At 40.3% G+C, this 21,819-nt stretch overlaps 2 protein-coding genes across 3 annotated transcripts in view; one reads left to right on the top strand and one right to left on the bottom strand.

Annotated features, from left to right (window-relative positions):
- The window catches only part of ZNF385D (zinc finger protein 385D), a 547,534-nt gene extending 525,869 nt beyond the window's left edge, over window positions 1-21,665 (bottom strand). For both annotated transcript variants that reach the window (XM_083404986.1, XM_083404996.1), the window contains exon 1: window positions 21,528-21,665. The gene's annotated coding sequence lies outside the window, so the exon portion shown is untranslated. The remainder of the gene's footprint in view (window positions 1-21,527) is intronic.
- Window positions 11,665-12,123, top strand: LOC310661347 (cytochrome c oxidase subunit 5B, mitochondrial-like; the record flags this gene model as incomplete). Its single annotated transcript, XM_083407195.1, has 1 exon — window positions 11,665-12,123. One exon carries the CDS (start codon window positions 11,665-11,667, stop codon window positions 12,121-12,123), a length of 459 nt encoding a protein of 152 aa, XP_083263321.1.
- Window positions 21,666-21,819: the final 154 nt, after the last annotated feature.

Genomic DNA, 21,819 nt, shown 5'->3' with positions numbered 1-21,819 from the left:
GGGCTTAGAAAGCTGCTACAGTGTTGATACAGCTACCAAAGACCCTGGGAAATTAAATTTCTCCAGATCACACAATGCCTTTAGTATGGCTATATTTGATCAGAAAGATAAAGGACTGGAAGCAAGTTGGAGTAGATTATTATTATTATTATTATTATTATTATTATTACTATTATTACTATTACTATTATTATTTATCATCATCAATTATATTAATTTATATACTAATTAATTGCAAAATAGTTTTTAGGTGACTTGCAAAGCATGAAAACAATTACACAAACACTGAACTAAACATATTCATAATTAAAATATACAATAACATAATAGCATTAAAACAGCACAACAGTTGTCAGATTTTCTGCTTTGGGAGCTAAAGGAACTTTCCCTGAACATCCCTGAAGTTTCATAATTGCTATGCAAATTCCCAACCGAATGAAGGCAGTTTGCCCATCACTGAAAAGGTCTAAGTGTAACACAGTTTGACAGAACTAGAGGGGAGAGGGCAAAATGGATTTCCCTTGCTACTCTCAAAACCAGTAGAGGCTTAGGACTGTAGATGCTCATGCACCATGAGCAGCAAAAAGCATACTAAATTAAATATATACCTTCTTAAAAAATGAAACTGCCCGAAACCTCACAATTACAAAACCACCAAGCATCTTGTAAAGATTTAATTTGCACTGATGCCATGTTGTTATTACATCACAATAAACTTGATTTGTACAAATGTTGTCCATTGTGGAAAACACGCACTCCATGTATATCTTCTAAAAGACCTGATACGACATACTGTTCAGCCTTATAAAGGTTTGATAGAGTCAGAGTCTACGTATTTCAAGCAGTTGCTTCCCACACCCATCTTCAATGAATAGTCACTTGTGACTGTCAGGAACACAAGGAAGCAAACTCTGATGTCTGCAAGAGTTGTTGCCAATATCTTATTACTGGCTGAGATCACAGCTTCAAATGATAAAGCAGAATCATTGTTACACCGTAGAGGAGGCCTTGAGGGGATGGGTACTGTTGCCCTTCCTTTGATGTGTGGAAGGCTGGACAGCACTGATTTCTTTCCAGCATTCTCAAAAACCTAGCTTAGATGGCTTTAAAGGGAGAAAGACAGCCAAATGTTGGCTTCAGTGTGTCTGGGGACAAAAACGATTACGTTGTCTGTACAGAACACCAACATATGGCAAAGTTTTTGTGCTTCATATATGCACTTTGGACCTTACAAGCTGTTCAAGAACTGATATTACAGTATTTATGAAGCTAAGTAGCTGTAGTCCTATCAATTTCTTAGATGGGGTACCACTGAAAGCCCCATGTAAGTATTTCTATATTACATATTTAAAGGTTTTTACTTTTACATTTGCTGTATTGGTGATCTGTAAGTCATGACGGGAATATACTACCTCCAGGATTAGAGATACACTCCTCTAAATATCAAAATAATTCGGGGGAAACCACTGGGAGAAGCCATTGCCCATGTTCTGCTTTTTGAGCTTTGAATAGGCATTAGTTGGCATATTACAAGAAGCCAGATCACAAAAGGCTAGACAGGCTTTGGTCTGATCTAGGTAGGCTCATTTTATGTGCTGAGTGGAATTTCCCCAAGTATTTCCCCAAGTATTTGTACCACTGGGTTAAACAGAAAGCTCTGGGTAATCTGTTTAAACTGGTAATTTACATATTAAAATATCCTACCCTATTTAGCCCCATCAATGTCAATAAATAAAAGGCTTAAAAACACACCAGCAGCATCATTTGTTGTCTGCCTTTGCTCACAAATGTCTCTTTCAATTATTTTACATGGAACTCCCTTTCTCAATTAGCTTTCACTTTCCTCTTTTCACATTCAATCTTTCAAGTAACCTCCCAAGCTCTGCGCGCAAGTCAAGTGGGAATGGCATAAATTGGAGTATCTAAATTTAGCTCCGTAAGTAAGAGTTACTATAGTAGATGATTAAATTCTCTCTTTAAAAATTCTAGACTTATTGGCTTCCTTGGGAAAATATCTGTATAAGTAGGTTCATGGGGCATCAGTGGTGCTCATCACTCTGAATGCCATGTATGTTTTAGATAGTCAGCTGCACAGTAATGTTAAGCTGCTGTTTCCACCTAAAAAGAAGCTTCTTCCAAATGAGTTTTGTAGGTTATATAGTGGAAAACCTTGGAAAGAGTTTCAATAGATCTTAGGTAGGCCAGTAAGGACCAGTCCCATTCAACTCGCATCCCACAAACAAGACAATGTTTATTGGAAATGTTACCATATTGGTCCAGCTATAAGCCTCCCACAAAGCCTGTCTGTAGCCCTAACATGTAACAAGCACCTGTGGAGAATGACATGCAATGCTTTTCCTAAAACTGCCCGAAGTTCCATACGCTTCCCAAGGTCTCATCTTAAATTAAGGCTGCTCTCCTAGGACTTGCCGATCAGAAGGTCAGCAGTTTGAATCCCCGCGACGGGGTAAGCTCCCGTTGCTCGGTCCCTGCTTCTGCCAACCTAGCAGTTTGAAAGCACGTCAAAGTGCAAGTAGATAAATAGGTACCGTTCCGACGGGAAGGTAAACAGCGTTTCTGTGCATTGCTCTGGTTCACCAGAAGCGGCTTAGTCATGCTGGCCACATGACTCGAAGCTGTACGCTGGCACCCTCGGCCAATAAAGCGAGATGAGTGCCACAACCCCAGAGTCGGTCACGACTGGACCTAATGGTCAGGGGTCCCTTTACCTTTACCTGTAAGAGAGCAACTATAGGCCACACTCTGGTTTGATACAGGCCAGCTTTATGGAGAAAGTGAGGCCTCCATGCACATCAATATGGTTCATTTTCCTGACAAGCATATTCTATCATGATAAGAAACATGTCATGAGAAATGTATGTATGCCTGTATACCTGAAGGAGCGTCTCCACCCCAATTGCTCAGCCCGGACACTGAGATCTCAGCCTTCTGGCGGTTCCCTCATTGCGAGAAGTGAGGTTACAGGGAACCAGGCAGAGGGCCTTCCTGGTAGTCGCGCCCACCTTGTGGAACGCCTTCTCATCAGATGTCAAGGGAATAAACAACTATCTGACTTTTAGAAGACATCTGAAGGCAGCCTTGTGCAGGGAGGTTTCTTGAGTTTTTTTGTGGTGTAATAATTTGTTGGAAGCCGCCCACAGTGGCTGGGGCAACCCAGTCAGTAGGGTGGCATATAAATAATATAAGCATTATTATTATTATTACTATTATTATTATTATTATTATTATTATGCTACAATCCCATTAAAACTTGCCCCAAAGGGCAAAAATGTGTGAAGAGGGAAACTTCCCTCTTGCCAAAAGACCCATAGGGAGGTTTCATTCTGAGTTCCTTATACTCAAGAAATAAAACATGCTAATGCACCTAATAGAATTTTTCCAGCTGGCCTGCAATAGATATACTGGTGCTGGGTTATCATGCATTGGCCTGGAATGGATATGCTGGCTCAGTGCCTAATTAAAGAAAGGAAAATTTCCCTGGAAATGGAGTGAATTGTGACAGGGGAACTCTGATTTATATTTTATTCAGGCAGTGGCACAAAGGCACAAAATCAAAACAGTGCGTTCTTTGGCTCTCCCCCCCCCCCCGAACAAAAAAGTCAAAGAGAGATCTAAGCAGGGTTACTTAATTAAGCTGAAGGGTAGCCCAACGCCTCCCTTGATCTGCTGCCTCCAGTGAATGCAAGAAAATAATTGTGGCATTTCCTTTAGTGAGCTCCAGAGAAGGAAAGCAACTATTAACAGCCTTTCAAAGACGTTATTGTTTTAAGGGATTTTCTCTGGTGTTAAAACTAAACTTCAGGTCTCCTGCCCAATTAATGAAATGTTATATCCAAGCATTGTGCATGTTTACCCAGAAGTAAATCTGACCTTCTTCAGTGGGGGCATAGCCCAAATAAGTATGCCTAGGATCTGAGCCTTCGTTAGTTGTATTCATGTTAAGGTTCGTTGTTTTGAATAATACTATACTTCTAAACAAAAGAGAGCATATCTTTTTTTTAAAAAAGGAAAAAGGCTGTCCTTTTAGAGCTAGGACTCAGCTACATTAGTAAAGAAAATGTGCTTTATTTGAGTTATAACACTGTGACACCAGATGGCGCTGTGGAGTCCTGTCTTTCTCCAACGGGATTTCCCTTTTAACTGAATCGCTTTTTTGATATGTCTAGATCCAGTCTTAGTGTGGGGGGAAACTGGCCCCCCAGACCACATAGAATCATAGAGTTGAAGGGATTACAAGGGTCATCTAGTCCAACTTCCAACAATGCAGGAATCCTTTGCCCAACATGGGGCTCAAACCCACAACCCTGAAATTACAAGTCTCATGCTCTACCAACTGAGCTATCAGATCAAGATGCTGCTGAAGTACAACTCCTCAGCAAGCATAGTCAAAAGCCAGGGATGATGGGAGTTGTAGTTCAGCAACATCTGGAGGGCCAGTGTGAGCACCATATTCCTCCACACACCACACATATGTGCAGAATCATGAAGAAACAATACACATTCAAAACAATAGCCAGAAAATATGTTTTTAATATGGGTGCAGCTTTGAAACCCTGTCCATATCTGTTACTAAAGAATCCTAAAGTAGTCATCTCAAGTTTGGGGGTTCGGAAACCGTCCTAAAGAAGGAAACCCAAGGAAGCATACCTGGGACTAAACCTCATTGAACTCAATGGAATTTAATCCAATGTAGAGCAGCAGTATTAAGGAGCCAGGTGTGAGCCAGGTCTCTAACTGCTACCTATTGTGAAATATTAAAAGATGATCTGTATTAACTGTGGCTGTTCAGCTGAGATGGACATATTCTGAAATGTTGGTGCTGTAAGCAGAGTTTATATATATTTATATATATATACACACACCACAGAACAGAGCATTGATATGGTTGAACAATAGTTCTGAGTGGCAACACCTTTGAGTAATTTGGCTGTGATTTAACATATATGCAAATTCCTCGAGTTTCTGACTGCATAATAGAGCAATCAGGAGAGAGAGAAACGGCAGAAGTGTTGCCCTGTTGCCGTCTGTCCATCTGTTACACTTGGCAAGATAGTGGATGCTCACTTATGGTCTGTGTTAGGTCTGCTTCCTCCAAGTCGAAAGCAAATGCAGGAGAGACCAGAAACTTCTGTCCTCCTGAATTATTCCTCTTTCTTGAAGTTTTCACAGTAATACCAATAAGCACAAATCCATTGGAATCCAGGTTCTGAAACTTACTGGTAAGCTGTAAACTAAAAGACTTTTAGAAGATTCACTAGAAAATGGCACAGGCCTGTGATACTACTTTATTCTCAAGTAAAGCTATGAGGCCAGGTTATCTCCCTGAAATATGTATGTTGCCTGAATAGTCTAGCTCCGTGTCAGTTTGTAAGCATGATGTCAATATCAACAATTGTCCTATTGTGGCATTTGTTAGTTTTCGTTTTTACTCATTTAAAGTTAGTTTTCCTTTTTACTTATTTACTTCATACAAAATACCATACCCTCTAACATTTCTCTGGTGAAAATAGGGAAATGCATGTCATTTTGGATCGCCCAGTCCTTGTCTAAGGAATGGGGCTTGTTAAGCCATTCCATGAACCAGTGCTTTTTTTCTTTTTAAAAACATTTAGGGGTACTCTCATTTTCCTATTCATATTGAAATACTGCCCCTCAATGAGGCCAAACTTAGATTAACAAAATGTCTAGGGGCATGTGTATACCTGCGTCCCCCCCAGAAAAAAGCACTCCTTTGAACCATTCTAGTATTGGTGGAAACACAGTACAAACTTTCATCCTCTTGAAATTACCTCAGGGCGAAGCTTTGATTTGGTTCTGGGGGAGCAGGGCAAATACTAATTTACCAGCACCCTGCCAATTAGCATGAAGACCAACATGGCAGAACCTCCCCACAAAAGCTTAGCTGGTACAATCCACCTGACTTTTGCTATTCCTCTGTTTTGGTTACTAGCTTCTTGATTTAGGATTGTATTCTTCAAGTTCTTTCCATAACAATTATGTGATTCCTCATTTACTACCTGCCATGTACCTGGGAATGCCAACACAGAACATAGTATATTCCTTACTATAAAAATTGTATAATACTCCTGAGTTTACCGTAACAAAATTAAACTTTCTGTGTACACTAAGCACACACAATTTTCAAAGAAAACATACACACACATTGCACTGAGATTAGTTCAAAGGACTCACATATTATGTAAACAGATCTTCCCACTGGAAAAATGTATGTCCAGATTCATCTCTAAGAATAATTCAGTCTGATACTTTAGCTCCTCCTTGTGGCAAGCCCTTGGTTATTATAAAGTAAATATATCACATAAAATGTTTAGGAGTTGACTAACTTCAGAGTTGTTATTAAAGAACAATTAAAATCAATGTTATAATACAGTAATGGTGTTTTTTTTAATGGTATAACAAAGGGAGCCTTAATACAATGTGTACTGTTAGCCACACAAAAGAACATTCCAAGCGTGGTGGTAGAACTAATTCATATTTTTTATTTAAAAACTTCTTTATGGGCAAGCAGAATCAGCAGTCCCAAAACAGTAAACTGACCTGAGACATATTTGCATAAAAATGATCTCAGCACAGACTCATTGTCTGATTTTAGAATAGCCAACTCTTGAAATAAAAAAAATGAACTAGGGTGGGATACAGTTTTTTTGTCAGGGGGAGCAGGTCCTGGGGCTGAGTGAAGCACAAAATTTGTCCAGCCATCTAAAGTGCATAACCTTTTTAAGTGAGGGGAGATGCAGGCCAGGTTGAGTTTTTCCTCCCTAGTCAGTTAGCTCCCCATCCTTTTTAATTAAACAAAATAAAACAAATTTCAATATTTATACTGATTCCCCATTGTCTCAAATAGGAACTCACCAACTGGTAGAAGGAAAATTTGTGCTGTATGCATTTAATAGAATCCGGTCTGAATAGGGCCTTCAGCATGTTATTCTCCCCTTGAGCTTCAGAACTGCTGTTCAAAATATTAGACAGGCACTAGGCATAGATAAGAGACTTTCCAGAGATAAATTCAGAATGAAAACTCCCAGGCTGGCAGTGACAGCTGATTCAAATGTAGTTGAGAACCAATAAAGCAATAATGTATGACACAGAGACACATATGTCATAATAAACCTCAGATACATAGAATAAAAAGAATACGTTAAAAATGAGAGTTGTACAGATAGAAATAAAGATAATGTTCAGCTCAAGTTGAGAAGCAATTTCTTAGTATTCAGCTCAGCAGGCAGAGAGCAACAATTTTCAAACACGATGCAAAGTGACTTAGAAATATATTTCATTTCCAAAGCACCATCAATGCTCTATAAATAAAGAATAGTTAACATCAATACTTTGTTACCAGTTACTCCAGGCCAAAGCAAGCTGTATAGGAGGGGTCCTCAAACTACGGCCCACGGGCCACATCCGGCCCGCCCGCAAGGCTCAAGGCTCGGAAGCGGCTGGGCAGGAAGAGTCCTGAGGTAAAATTGTGCACGTGTAACGAAGTCCTGGTAACGCTGTTGCTACTGCCGCTCCTGGCTGCTTGATATCGTCATGCTGCCACTTTAAGCTGCCGGAGGGCAGGACGGCAGCAAAGGAACCCCTTCATGCCAGCCCTTACCCTCCTCCCTTCCCCTAGGGCCGGCTCCGTCCTCGCGGGAGCAGCGCCTCGCAGGCCGGTTGCCTCCTTAACGCGCATGCGGGTCCCATGTGGCGGCCTTGGCAACCTTAAAAGTTAGGGAAGCACCAGAAACACAGGCAACATATGCAAATAGAATTAGCAAGAAGAGAAGTCTGAATCGCAACAGTTTATCATACAAGGGAATCCCCATGTAAATAGTGGTGGGTTAATCTTTGAAATAAAGCTCTCCACCCAGACTTCCCCAAGTTTGAAAATAAACTTCAATGCGGAGAAAGTCATATGCATGAGGAACAACAACATCACAAATAACCCAGAAGAAATGAAGTATAAAGGTGAGGTATAGGTAACTTATATTATTACTGATAGTGCCTGTTGTGTGTCTGTTCAGGATATTATTTTGAAACAAGGTTTTTTTAATAATAATTTTAAAAATACATGAAAAAGAGCATGTTTCTGGCACCTTTTTAGTCCAGCCCCCACCAGTGTCTGAGGGACAGTGAACTGGCCCCCTGTTTAAAAAGTTTGAGGACCCCTGCTGTATAGGGACCGATGGCTGACCATTTAATTCCCCACAAAGCCTCTGATGAAGCATCATTCCAGGGGACTGTGGGAAACCAAAATACCCACTAGCTGCCACCTACAGGTAAACTTTTAACTAAGATCCAAAGTAAGGGCTAGCACTGGTGGGACCTAGCAGATACCTCAAGTTGCTGGATGCTGATGCCAGACCTGACTCCAGTTGCTTTTAAGTTATGCTTTTCTTCTCCTGACCATATTTATCATTTGTCACCCTTCCCCCATCCAAATGTGACCAACAGCCAAAACGCAGCATTCCTTCCTTAACTGGCACTTTTTGCTTCCAATAGTTAGAAACTATGACAGCAGCAACCTTTCTTAATAAAAGTCGTTCTTCTTTCTCTGCTTATAGCACCTTTCAAGTAAGTATGTTCTGGGGTCAAAAGGTAAATTAAATTTTAAGTATCACGCTCACACGTATTCTTCTCTTTATCTATAATATCCTTTTGTTATCCAGAATATCATGGCTTTATTAGAATGTTTTCGCTTTCCTTCAGAAACCTTCAACACTTATTTTATAATTTATTTAAATAATTAAGGAAGGTGTTTTTAGAAAAAAATAACTAATGTCAAAGGAAAAGTGTCACACGTACCTCCACCTTCCACCAGGTCAAGTGAGCTGGGAAAAATGGCTCTTACCCCTTGTTTTCTCCCATATCCTCCCCTAGACATTGAAAAAATGTATGAAATGCATGGGCCCCCCCCCCCCCAAAAAATAATGCTTTGATAGAAATATAATTTCTTAATTAAAATGCAATAGTTAATGGATACCTCAGAAGTCAGACTGATAACACTTTCTCCACTCTTTCTGTATGAACATTAGAGGACGCTTTATAGCCTTGGGGTGAGGATAATCAACCCCACAATGTAGTAATATTTACGCTTCATTATTCTTCCTAAGAGATACTACTCTTAAGTTTCATTTTAAGTCAAATTTCAGCGAACATGGAACATGGAAGACTGTCAAGATTTAGGGGGGAAATTAATTTATATAAAGAGAAAGGGAGGTGAACGGCCTTCCATAATCTCCACTAATTGTATTTCCCAAAATTCAGATGCTAATGAGTTAGTGGATATCGAAAGAGAAATAACAGCTGCAGCTTATCCCACTGTGTTCTTCAGTAATGACAATGTTATACCACATTAGCAATTGTGACATTAATAAAAAGAAGCCCATAGGATTAACAGGCGACAGCTGACTTTAGTCAAATGTAGGTCATGCTTTGTTTGCTCAGAGCTGGGTAATAAATTTCCAGGTAAGTGCTCTCATGTGTCACACATATACACCAGGAGCATAATTTCACCCACACTCACTGATCCACATTCTTGTATTTTTGTAAGCCGTTTTTGAATTACTGTTAAGCATTTAATTCCACCACAGCATCTCACGAGCTTTTAAAAAGGTATTAACTCACATGACACTGATGCATAGGTTTATTCTCTTTCTCCCACCCCAAATCACCACCAATACCATTTAATAGTATCTAGATCTTGGCTTCCCTTTCACTCGAGGATAGCAGCAGCTCTGAAGTGTGAGCATTTAATAATAAGAGATATTTAGCATGTCTCAAAACCCAGAACACTTTCCAGCTTTGGATAAAAAGAGGAAAACACTGGTTTGGACTGAAGCCAAGCAGCAGCAAGATCGCTTCTGCTACAAAAGGCAGGCTTTGTGTCGGGAGAAAATGTAAAAGGAAAAAAAGGCATAGCCTTCAACTGTTCTTCAAAACATCAAGCTCGCTTAGCATGGAAAGTCTTCAATGTTAGGATTCAAGCGTATCACCTAACATGAAATATGTTCATTTCAATTTCAATTCTTAAAACATGCTGGCACACATATAGAATTCTTTTAGTGTTACAGAAAGCAGAGCCTGGTGTGTGTGGACACACAGAAGCACAAGTAAAAGCTTGGAGAACTGAAGATGATCCATAAAGTATAGGACATAAAGTATGCAGTGAGGAGGTGAAAATACATAGCAAAGTTGTGAGAAAGGAGGGATTTGCTTTTTGTTAATAATTCTCAAAGTGTTCTCAAGAAGGCATAATTTATTCACAGATCCTGCCCTCCACACAGAGTTAGGAGAGCATTAAGAACGGATTGATATGCACAACTTGATTTAGCTTAAAAATTAAAAAGCTGGTGTCAACGCCCTGATTTCTGATGCGGTCAAGACATGACTAGTAGTACCAAAGAAGTGAAGAACTTGGGCACATTAAAGGCTTTCTGTGAAATTTGACTCTTTTCCAGGGCCTCTTTTTATTGCCTGGATTCAGTTGTGAGAAGTAATATTTAAAAAGATGGCCTTTAAGAACGTGCAGGTGGTTTTCTGCCAGTTAAGTACAACTAACTAATTATAAGGAACTCCTTGTACCTGTACCAGAAGTTGCATCAGCATTGATGCTCACCAGGAAAGAAATAATCTAATGGTAGAACAATGTGTTGCAAGGAAACCCAGGTGCCAGCTCTGGTCCTGATATTTATTTTGATCTGTATAAAAATGTATAGGGACGCAGGTGGCGCTGTGGATTAAACCACAGAGCTTAGGACTTGCCAATCAGAAGGTCGGCGGTTCGAATCCCCGCGATGGGGTGAGCTCCCGTTGCTCGGTCCCTGCTCCTGCCAACCTAGCAGTTCGAAAGTACGTCAAAGTGCAAGTAGATAAACAGGTACCGCTCCAGCAGGAAGGTAAATGGCGTTTCCATGCGCTGCTCTGGTTTGCCAGAAGCGGCTTAGTCGTGGTGGACATGACCTGGAAGCTGTACGCCAGCTCCCTCAGCCAATAAAGCGAGATGAGCGCCGCAACCCCAGAGTCGGCCATGACTGGACCTAATGGTCAGGGGTCCCTTTACCTTTTACCTTTATAAAAATGTATACCTCACATTCCCAATACAAATGTAATATATGAGGCAGCTTTCAGCAGTTAAACCCCTGGTCTAAAAATATAGCAGCTATCAGCAAAATTAAAAACCACAGTTCCATTAGTTGAGAACCATGCATTGCAGCACAATTTGACCTGATGTCTCTCGGGGTCCTTTCCAACTCTACAATTCTATGATTCTATTACAGTATTCTATGATCACCTTCACAAACATTGGTGTTGGGGGAGGGGGCCTTGCCCTTCTCCCAGAATGCTAAACGTATTTATTTATTTTAGTGTACACAGACACCCACACATCCAGCTAGTCAACAAGAGGCTTAGAGTGAACTCAGGGAGATTTAAAGGGATCCTATTGAGAGTGGATGCCAGACTTCTGAATCTGCATTTTCCTGGGCCAGCAAGCAGTTTAGAGTAATGCTACCTGCTTCGATCAATGATGCTGCTTTGCCAAATATTACAAGATTCAGAAACCCTAGAAATACGATGGTGTTATAAATAAAGGAGTTCTGATGTTTTTCTGTGAGGAGCTAAAAGAAGTTGTGGATCATTATGACCAACACTCTTGAAGACTCCCTTTCTTGTTTAAAGAATGATCCACGGAGGGTTGCCATGGTGTCAAGGTTACTGCGGGTGTGCGGGGCCCTGCAAGGCCTAAGCATGGGCTGGAGTTCCCTGGGCCGGGGGCTGCTGCAGCTGACGGGGGCCGCCCACTCCATGGGGGCCCGAAGTATCCCCAGTGATGAAGAACAGGCTACAGGAATGGAGAGGAAAACCATGAAAGCTTTAGAGAAGGGGCTGGATCCTTACAACATGCTACCACCCAAACAATATGCTGGGACAAAGGAAGAACCCAGCATAGCCCCTTCAATTACAGACAAGAGGCTTGTGGGCTGCATCTGTGAAGAGGACAACAGCACTGTGATCTGGTTCTGGCTGCACAAGGGAAATCCCCAGCGCTGCCCCTCCTGTGGAGCCCAATACAAGTTGGTTGGCTACCAGTTGCTCTGATTTGGCTTCAAAACTTTGCTGAGCTCTCCATTTATGATTTCTGGATGCAGGGCTGAGCTATGTAGCTGTTTACGTCATGATGTATCACATTCCTTGAAACCTAATAAAGTCTTTGACACATAAAAAAATAAAAGAATGATCCACTTATAATACAAAGTGGATCATTCTTTTATTTTTTTATGTGTCAAAGACTTTATTAGGTTTCAAGGAATGTGATACATCATGACGTAAACAGCTACATAGCTCAGCCCTGCATCCAGAAATCAGGTGCCAGCTGATTTTTCTTTATGTTATGAACCCACAAACCACTGCCCCCCTCTCCCCAGGCAGATTCCACCCTCCCCCCCTTCCCCTGGTGCACACTCACCAATGTCCTGCCAGACCCTGAAACAAGGTAACAAAACCTTGGAGCCATCTGAGAAGATACCATCTTCATGATACCATTGATGGTTCCAGTCAAAGAGCAGAGTCCATAGGTCAACTGTACACCTGATAAGCAACTAATGCACTGCAGTTTATCCCAGTCGGCTGATGGCAATTTGCTGTACTGATTCACATATTTACATTTTAAAACAGAAGTCCATCAATAAAAGTTTTTCTTGACCTTCAAAGATGATCATGTTACTTTACTGTAGTGATGTTGACTAGATTAAACAAAAGCAGCACATCCTTAACTAAAATAAGCAGCAAATTGTGGGTCAAGTCTTACTTAAGGAGTAGGTATATACATAATTTCTCCTTTCAACAAGAAAACTAATTACTCCTATGCAAAAGGAAGAGTTATTGATCTGGATTGTAGAAGTTGGTATAATGTACTAAAGAAAAGACCCTTTGTAGCAGCTGACTAAGAAAACTACACAAATTAATGTTGTGTTCCCCCTAAAACAAACAATTACCCAGTGGGATATGACATCAGCTGGCTGTAAACACTTCAACAGCATTTTGAAAATATGCTAATAATTTATCATAACATGATACAGTGATTATTACAGTAAGCGACCTGAAACAGCTATCATAGTGTGTGTCATTACAGATGCTACTGTCTATTTTTAGTTCAAGTGTCCAACCTTGAGAAAATCCATCCAAACAGTGTACTATACCAGGCACAATCCCTGCCTAATGACTTTGCATCTTTGTTAAAAGGAAAAGAGTAGCAATAGTGTTATCTGAACAATCCAGAGAGGAAGTGCAAACAATTTCAACATTACTTCAAGCATCAGAAGTGCATTTGTCAAACAAGTGTCAACAGGTTTTGCCAACAATAATATTCATAAAATACACACTACATTTTTACAGTTAAAATGAAAAATATATATAAAGCACATATATCCTGACAACAAAGCACACTGCTGACTCAAATAAAATAGTACATGATGCAGCAGAAACAGTGGTATTTCATGGGTTAGAAATTGTACCTCCCTATTTTAGATCTACATCAGAGATGGGAATCCCTTGCAGATGACTGCAGTGCCTGGAGATAGAAAGTCAGGTTGAGAATCTATAGCAGTGACCAGAGGAGGAATGACCGCTGGGAGGAGCACTGAGAGAAAAAATGCCATAGTGCATCTACAGCAGCACAATTGGCTGCCTTTGTTGGCTTCAGCTGCCACAAAACATGTCTCTCCCCTATTGGTCTCTATAGCCACAGCCGGTACTGCAACCTTCCAACAGTTTGACTCCATCCCCAAAGGCGCACTCCTCCATTGTTTCCTGAGACAGATGGATGCCAACTCAGGAGTGGGAAACCTATGGCCCTCCAGATCTGCTGGACCGCATCTCCCATCATTCCTGACCATTGGCCCTGATGAGACTTAGAGGTCTGCAAGATATGGAGGGTTGCAGGTTCCCAACCAGTGATCTCTACAGTATTGTTGGAAGGGAAAACTCTGAAAGGGAAAAGGAGGACATTGTTGATTTAGGAAACCACAGGTTGCCTCATTACATTGTGGGAAATTATGGGCTAATTCAGTATGAGCTAATGGTGTCTGCTATCTCAATCAATTTCAGCAATACCCCTTCTTTAGGGTTCTCGTCACTGGAGCAAATGGGAGCTTCCCCTCCCTCCCACCATGCTAATACCAGCTGCAGGGCCCTCAATCAAGATTGGGATCACAGCAGGGGTCAAAGATGTGGACTCTCCCACCCTCCATAACATGGTCACGATCCAACTTAGTACCTCCTTCACACCCTCATCATTTGTGAATGAAAATCTTGCACTCAAGGGTAAACACGAAGAATGCAATGTGCAGTTTGACCCTGAATGTAACAGAACTGCAATAGGAAATCTCATTCTTTAATGGGTGTCATTCATATAAAATATGCCTTTCCCATGTCATTTCTGAACACAACATTGTTTCCTCTTGTCCCATGGTGTGAACCTAATGAGGAGATTGAACATTTTATTAGCTGGAAGTGGCTCATCACCTAGATAACAGCCATTAGGGAGAAACGAAGGGAGAGGGATTTTGAATTCTTTTGTCCAACAGGCAAAATTCCTGATTGCATATAATATTTACAGCTGAACAATGATCCAATTCCCTTAAGTTGCTAGACAGCAGTTATTGGCATAAGGAATTAAAAAGCTGTCAAGCAGACAATAATTCATTGCCTAAAGATGAGTACGAAGCCTTTAGATTATGCCGTCTTGACAACTGTCATGAGATGCTAGCAAGAGGGCATCAAACTGTACTTCTTTAATTAACCCAAGTGGCAATAAACTGCTGCTCATCATTCAGGCACTGAAATAATATACTGCACAGGAATTGTGCTGTAGCAAAACAAAATGCTCCAAGGTTGCCAATGTTTGGATTCCTTGAAAAGCATTAAGCCTGCGTTCAAAATTAAGTTCTGTGCTTCAAACAAAAGCAGGGCTGGAAAGAAACTGCAGTAGTATTCGTAATGTATTACATCTTATTAAATAACCGGTTTATTATACAACTAATTTTTCTGGTTGCTGGCTCTTTGTTATGCATGAATATTGTATGGTACATTGTTATGTTTATGTGCATTGTAGTAAACAATTTTTTCACCTTTCTCCAACCCAGGCTGTAGTTGCCCGTTTTACTTCAGGGATTATTATGACTGGAGATGAGAAATATTTAACAAGGAGGGCTGGGTAATAAAGTGCTAAGAAGGATATGTCCCAGTGGTGCTTTCAAGCCAATCTTGCTTTCCAGGCTCAGGTTAAATGAAATGCTTCCATATATCTATTTAGTTCAAATAATGCTAATCTACCCTTCTCAACACATGGTGTTTGGAGGTGGGGACAGTAGGCACAATCCAGCTCCCCCTCTGATTTGATACATAGTTTGAAAGTCTGCTTTAAAAAATGCCCCTTCGTGGTGAAATGTGGACCTTTGGGGTATAACTGCCTTGATCTTTTATTCTTTAATAAAAACCAGTTTTATCTCCCTTGTTATGTTTTATGTATTTCTATGTATTTGTCTATACCATCAGTTTTTTTTAAAAAAAATCATTGATCTTAGAGATATCCTTTGAGACATCGAAACCATGATCAACCAATTTATCGTAGAACAGTGCCAAAAACTCATGTAGCTGAATTTGTAGATGCCACAATTAATCTGTAGGAAAAATGGGTTTTATTTCTATAAATACAAGCTGGTTTTCATTTTCTCCCTATGCACTTTTAGCTTACTTAAAATTCCAGGAACAACCTGTTTAATTAATTTGATCTTGGAATTTTACAGATTTCTGGAATAGTATTGAAGGAATGGGTATCTTGTTGATAAACTATTTTGATTGGAGGGGGAGAATTTTAAGTTTTCTGTGAACTGATCAGAATTCCATTCAGTATACTCATGTGAGCAGCTCAAAGATGAAAACTGAGTAGCATTACTGCCAGACACTTTTCATTATCGCATCTTATCTCAAGTGTGATCCTAAATAGATCCAGTAAGTTACAGATGATTACATATAAGTTAGTACTATATGTATACTTTCATTTAGCTATGACACATGTTTGCCATCTACATGCAATTAATTCTTAAGCTCTCTTATACAAATATTATGAATGCCTACAGTCATGCTTCAGAGTAGCTGGTTGATATTAGGCAATACTTTTACTGATATTAACCCTTTTGTTTGTTTTAGGGTGTTGAGCCCTCTAAACAAGAACAATTTGAAGAATATGTCTATTTCTATCTAGAAATGCAACACAGAGGAAAGATATGTGTAACTTGCCACTTTATTTTGTTATGTTTACTTGTTTTGTATACAGCCCTTGACATCAATATATCCCAGGGTGGTTCACAATAAGAAGTAACAATAAGAGTAATTACGTTGTGAAAATGCTATCTAAAAACACAGCCAAAATGCAGCATTCTGTACTAGCTGCAAATTCCAAGCCAACATCAAGTGCATTACACGAGTCCAGTCAAGAGGTTACCAAGGCCTGCAACACTATGAGTATGCTATTGCTGTTATGGGAGTTGGTTTTGTGTGTATATATTAATGACTGATAGGGTTTTTGTATGTTTTTAAATGGTATAATGTAGCTATGTTATGTTTTTAGCTATGTTTTATGTTTTATGTGTCCAGAACCTAGTAAGTCATATTCTAGTGACTTCAGCCCATACTAGATTCTGCTGGTGACATGTTTTTTATGGACACTTACATTTTCAACATAGTTCTAGATCTTATCAGATTGCCACCTTCCAGATTTCATATTGATGTTAAATCAAATGCTGATAATGTGCCCTGCAGATGACATTTTGAGTCAACATTAACTTAAAACCTTGAAAGTCAAAATACCATATGTTTTCAACACTTCCTTTCAGGGGAAATGTCATAGGTAATCAGCTTTTCATTCATTATAGCATTAAGACCAGGCCAAGAAGTCATGTTGCAGATTTCCAGGTGCAGTGATTAATTAAATCAGTCCTGACCTCTCCGTGTTGCTGTACAAACTTGTCAACTGACTTGCAACCACCAAGAATCTAGACTGCCACATGTTACAACTGTTCCCCACCCAACACATACGGCCTTAATTTAGAATCATCCAAGTACAACATGGTTCTCTGCACCCGGTTCTCTGCACTATAGAACAAAGTCTATGCATCCAGCTGTGACACTCTACCAGCTTAGCTTATTACCGTACATTTACTGGAGAAAGAGAGAGAGAATAAACGCATGCATGAATGAGTCACCAGTCTTAGGCCTGCAATTTGGAATTCAGAGTTGGGTTTAAAAGGTGGTAGTCTGTTCTTTTGGACAGTTTTCAGAGACATCATGTGTGACATTGCAAAAACATTGATGAGATTTACTAGGAAGACAAGGATGTCACATAAATTAGCCTAAAGTTCACATTAGCTAGTAGCATTTCATCAGTAATATCAGGTCCATATGATGAACTCCAATATTTCTACACAGCTCCACAGCACAACTAGAGTGTCTGATATTTTATTCCTTACATTTAACCTTGAATAGACAGTTATCCACTGTATTGTTTTGGAATATGCATCTTCAAGTTAAACCTTTCTATACAATGGTTTGGTTGGTCTAACACAGCCAGGCAAGGAAAGTTCAGAGTCAGAAGTAAAGTCTACAATGGTGATCTGGTTGACATCAAAGTGACATCATCGAGCCAAGGCTGCCCCGACCTTAAATGCCCCCTAGTAAGCCCGCCCCCACCCCAGCCGATTGGCTGGCGCGGTGAGTGATAAATAATAATGAGCCCGGGAATCCCTGAGTCCCACGGGGCTGCAGCCAGCCCCGCTGCATTCATCTGATCTCTCTTAAAGTATCTCTTTTGCAAGGAGCTTTGCATATGCTGAAACATATGTATGTATGGTACATACGCATGTTATATATTATGTAACTAGCCAGTCTGACTCCATTGTTTTTATTTGTAAGCTTGTGTGCATATACATATGCTTGTGTGTTGAGAGAGTTGCCTTCCTATTTCCACCTAATAATTTTTTAATACATCTTGACATTTGGCTTCAGTGGTTTTAAAAGGCAATTATCTGGAATCCCACACTAAAACCTACCCTTGTGTGCAAAGACAGCACAGCTCAGCTGCTTTTTAAAATTCTAATCATAGCTCACAAGGTTCTGTAAGGATTGGGGCTTGGAAAACATAAATCCAAAGCTTCCCTCTTTCTAAGTCTGGGCTGGTGGAAAAGGCCTAGGAGAGTAAGGTTCATAAACTCACTCACCCAGCTAAGCAGACCGGGGAACAGCAAGATGACCATCCAACCTAGTAACAATTGCAATGGGGGGGAGAGAGAGAAAGAGTCTTATACAAAAAAGGAGTTGACCAGTAAGTGAAAGCCCCCCTCCACAGATCAGTCCATGTAGGAAAAGAAGTCTCCCATCACACATTTGTTCTTGTAAAGACAGCCAGCTCACTTTCTTTCTGGCCCAGATATGCAAGCAAGCAGCAGCAATAAGAGAACATATCCAATGTAAGTGTTATGTGCCACCCCAGTGGCCCCAAACGCACTGGAATCTATTTTGATAAGGCCTGTTTTTGTTATAGTAGAATGCAACCTGACAAGTATTGCAGTATTTGATTTTTTTTTTTTAAGAAGACCTTGTTTATCATCCCACTCTTATCACTGATGGCACCATTTTTCACATGATGTTGCACCCAAAGGAATGGCATTGTCATATGCAAACTGCTGGCAGGCAGAACAGATCATTACATAGCAATAGGTCTAGTGCTTAGAAGTCAACAGGATGACATAATTTAATGTTGGAGCACTGGGAAGTAATGGAATAGGATGCAAAATATCTGATATATTTTGAGCATTGAGCACCAGATAGTTACAGTGACAAATTGCAAAGGCGAGCAAAGTACAGTGGTACCTCGGTTTTCGAACATCTCCGTTGATGAACATTTCAGTTTTCGAATGCCATAAACCCAGAAATAAATGCTTCGGTTTTCAAACACACCTAGGAAGTCAAACATGCCACGCAGCTTCTGCTGAGTGCAAGATCCAGAGGCCTAGCTGTCGCCTATTGAGTTTTCGATTTTGAAACGTTTCAGAACTCAAATGGTCTTCTGGAACAGATTACATTTGAAAACCAAGGTACCACTGTATTTGATGAACTTCCACAAATTGTCCCTGATGTTTAAGGCACTGCACGTATGTGTATTTAGGTTCAAGGATGGCATTATGATGTATTCTGAAGTCAAGTAAAAGTTGCTAGTTAGAACCTTACTCCCATAAAACATGACCCCCTGCTGGTGCTGGCTTTGTGGACCTCTCTCAGTCCTGCTTGAATCTTAATCAAACATTTCAGAAGTTGCTCATGGCCTCCTGCCAACACAGTGAGGAACTGAGGATGGGAAAAGTTCCAAATGTCTGGAGGTTCACTTCAGCAAGGCAGGCAGAAATGAAACTTTCCCAGACCCTTGCGCAGACACCACTCTGGCTGAAGCTTACTAAACCAATGAAATATGTTTGAAGCAGTACAAGTAAACCTAAGAATTTCGCTGCTGTGGTACTTTAGGGTTTATAAAGCTCCTGTCAATTTTCTAGTCTTGGTACAAGAACTATGAAATGCAGGCTACCAGATTATAAACAAATAGACACAATGACCCAGTCTAAGGGAATTGATGGCTAAGTAAAATCTTGGCGGCTTCATTCTTAAGGTCCTGCTGCAACTCTGCTATACAGAGCTAAACCATGGTCTTAGTGTTACATCCAAACCTGAGCTCTTTGTCTGGGGGAAACAAACCACCCAATAATAAATATTGGCTACAGCTCATGGTTTGTCAAGAGTGAGACAAACTATGAGCCCAGATTTGGATATGAGGCTAAGCTGAATGGTGGCTTGGCTTTGGGTAGCATCATAGCAGCAGAAAGACAAAAGGAGGAGTAACACAGTCATGACTTTTACATGCAAATTAGGTAAAGGTAAAGGGACCCCTGACCATTAGGTCCAGTCGTGACCGACTCTGGGGTTGCAGCGCTCATCTCGCTTTATTGGCCAAGGGAGCCGGCGTTTGTCTGCAGCTTCCGGGTCATGTGGCCAGCACGACTAAGCCGCTTCTGGTGAACCAGAGCAACGCACGGAAACACTGTTTACCTTCCCGCTGGAGCAGTACCTATTTATCTATTTGCACTTTGATGTGCTTTTGAACTGCTAGGTTGGCAGGAGCAGGGACCGAGCAACGGGAGCTCACCCCATGGCGAGGATTCGAACCGCCAACCTTCTGATCGGCAAGTCCTAGGCTCTGTGGTTTAACCCACAGCGCCACCCGCGTCCCCTTCATGCAAACTAGAGGGGTATAAAAATAATGGTGTAGCAGTAAATAAACCAACTACATTTGCAGGTCAGTCCTCTGCATATCTAATCAGAAATAATTTCTCTTGAATTCCCAGTGAAGTATATATAGGATTTCAGTCCCAAATACCAATTTTAAAATAAAGTTTACATAACGACTATGATTACTATACAACTCTCAAATCAGAGGTTTTGTGTATAGCAGACTTTACAGTCAAATTATTCTGCCTTTATTAGTTAGTTCCTTATATTCAGTAAATCCTTCCCAATAATTTGAGAGGTTTTAATTAATTCAACATACTCCTTCTCTTTTTCTGGATTTATCAGTTATTTTACAGGGTTGTGGGGGATGTAGATAGGTATAGATATAGAGTAAACCATATTCCTATATGAGAACTGAATGAAACTGTGATTCTAAAGCACAAAAGATAGGAAAACAAGTAATCTAAAGGTGTTTGCATTAAATCTTCTTATTGCTTTAATCATGTATTTTATGAAAGGAATAAATACTCGCTAAGGACTTTTTACAAGCCAGAACTGAGAGTCTGGAGAATTAAAACATCAGAGATAGAATTAGATTGCAGTAAAATTGCAACATAAAAACAGGAAGCACAGATAAAATCAAGCAAGCTATTACTTTACCCTAGAATTGCAACATAAAACCGGTAGTCAGATGTATTCACACCACTGAAGGGAATCAGAGCTCAGTTTAAAAGTAACAGGGCACAACTTAGGAAGAGATATTCCAAATGTTTCTAATATTGATTTAGCAATAGTGGACATACTATAAAAGAGATCCAATAGTCAAAGTCCAGGTAAGAAGAGTTGGTGTATGCATGCCATATTTCAAACTTAGCAGTTCTCAGAACCAAAGTTTGAAACTATATTTTGATTATTGACAGTGGATATCAAGAATACTCAGCCCCAACATCCCGACTTGACACCAAAAAGCACAATGTTATTATTACTGTTACTAGTAGTTGCATTTGTTAGCAGCTTTGGACAAAAGAAAAGTCTCAAAGTGACATAACTTAAAATGTAAACAGATAAAAATCAATTTAGAAGCCAAGGTAAAGTGTAGACCAAAATTCCTTAAACTGCACATCCAAAATGCCACAACAATAAGAGCAGCAATCAAAAATTGTGCTTACCGGTGTTGGGAGTGCAGCCAGAGAGATCTTCTGATGCTCTGCTGAATCAGGCGCCAATCCACCAATCACAGCTGAGGCCAGTGGTTTTTCTTCACAACAAGTTTGGAGAAAATCTCCCTGTCATTCTGAGAAATCCAACTGTCAGGAAAAAAGAAAGCCAAAACACTTTAGTGCATCAATAGACAAACTAAGGCCAGGCGGCCGGATCTGGCCCAATCACCTTCTAAATCCAGCCTGCAGACGGTTCAGGAATCAGCATGTTTTTACATGACTAGAATGTGCCCTTTTATTT

The sequence above is a fragment of the Podarcis tiliguerta genome (genome assembly GCF_965153285.1).
Source record: "Podarcis tiliguerta genome assembly, chromosome: 12".
Taxonomy (NCBI): Eukaryota; Metazoa; Chordata; class Lepidosauria; order Squamata; family Lacertidae; genus Podarcis; species Podarcis tiliguerta.
Note: the sequence above shows the minus strand (reverse complement) of the source record. Positions and strands in the feature narration are given on the sequence as shown.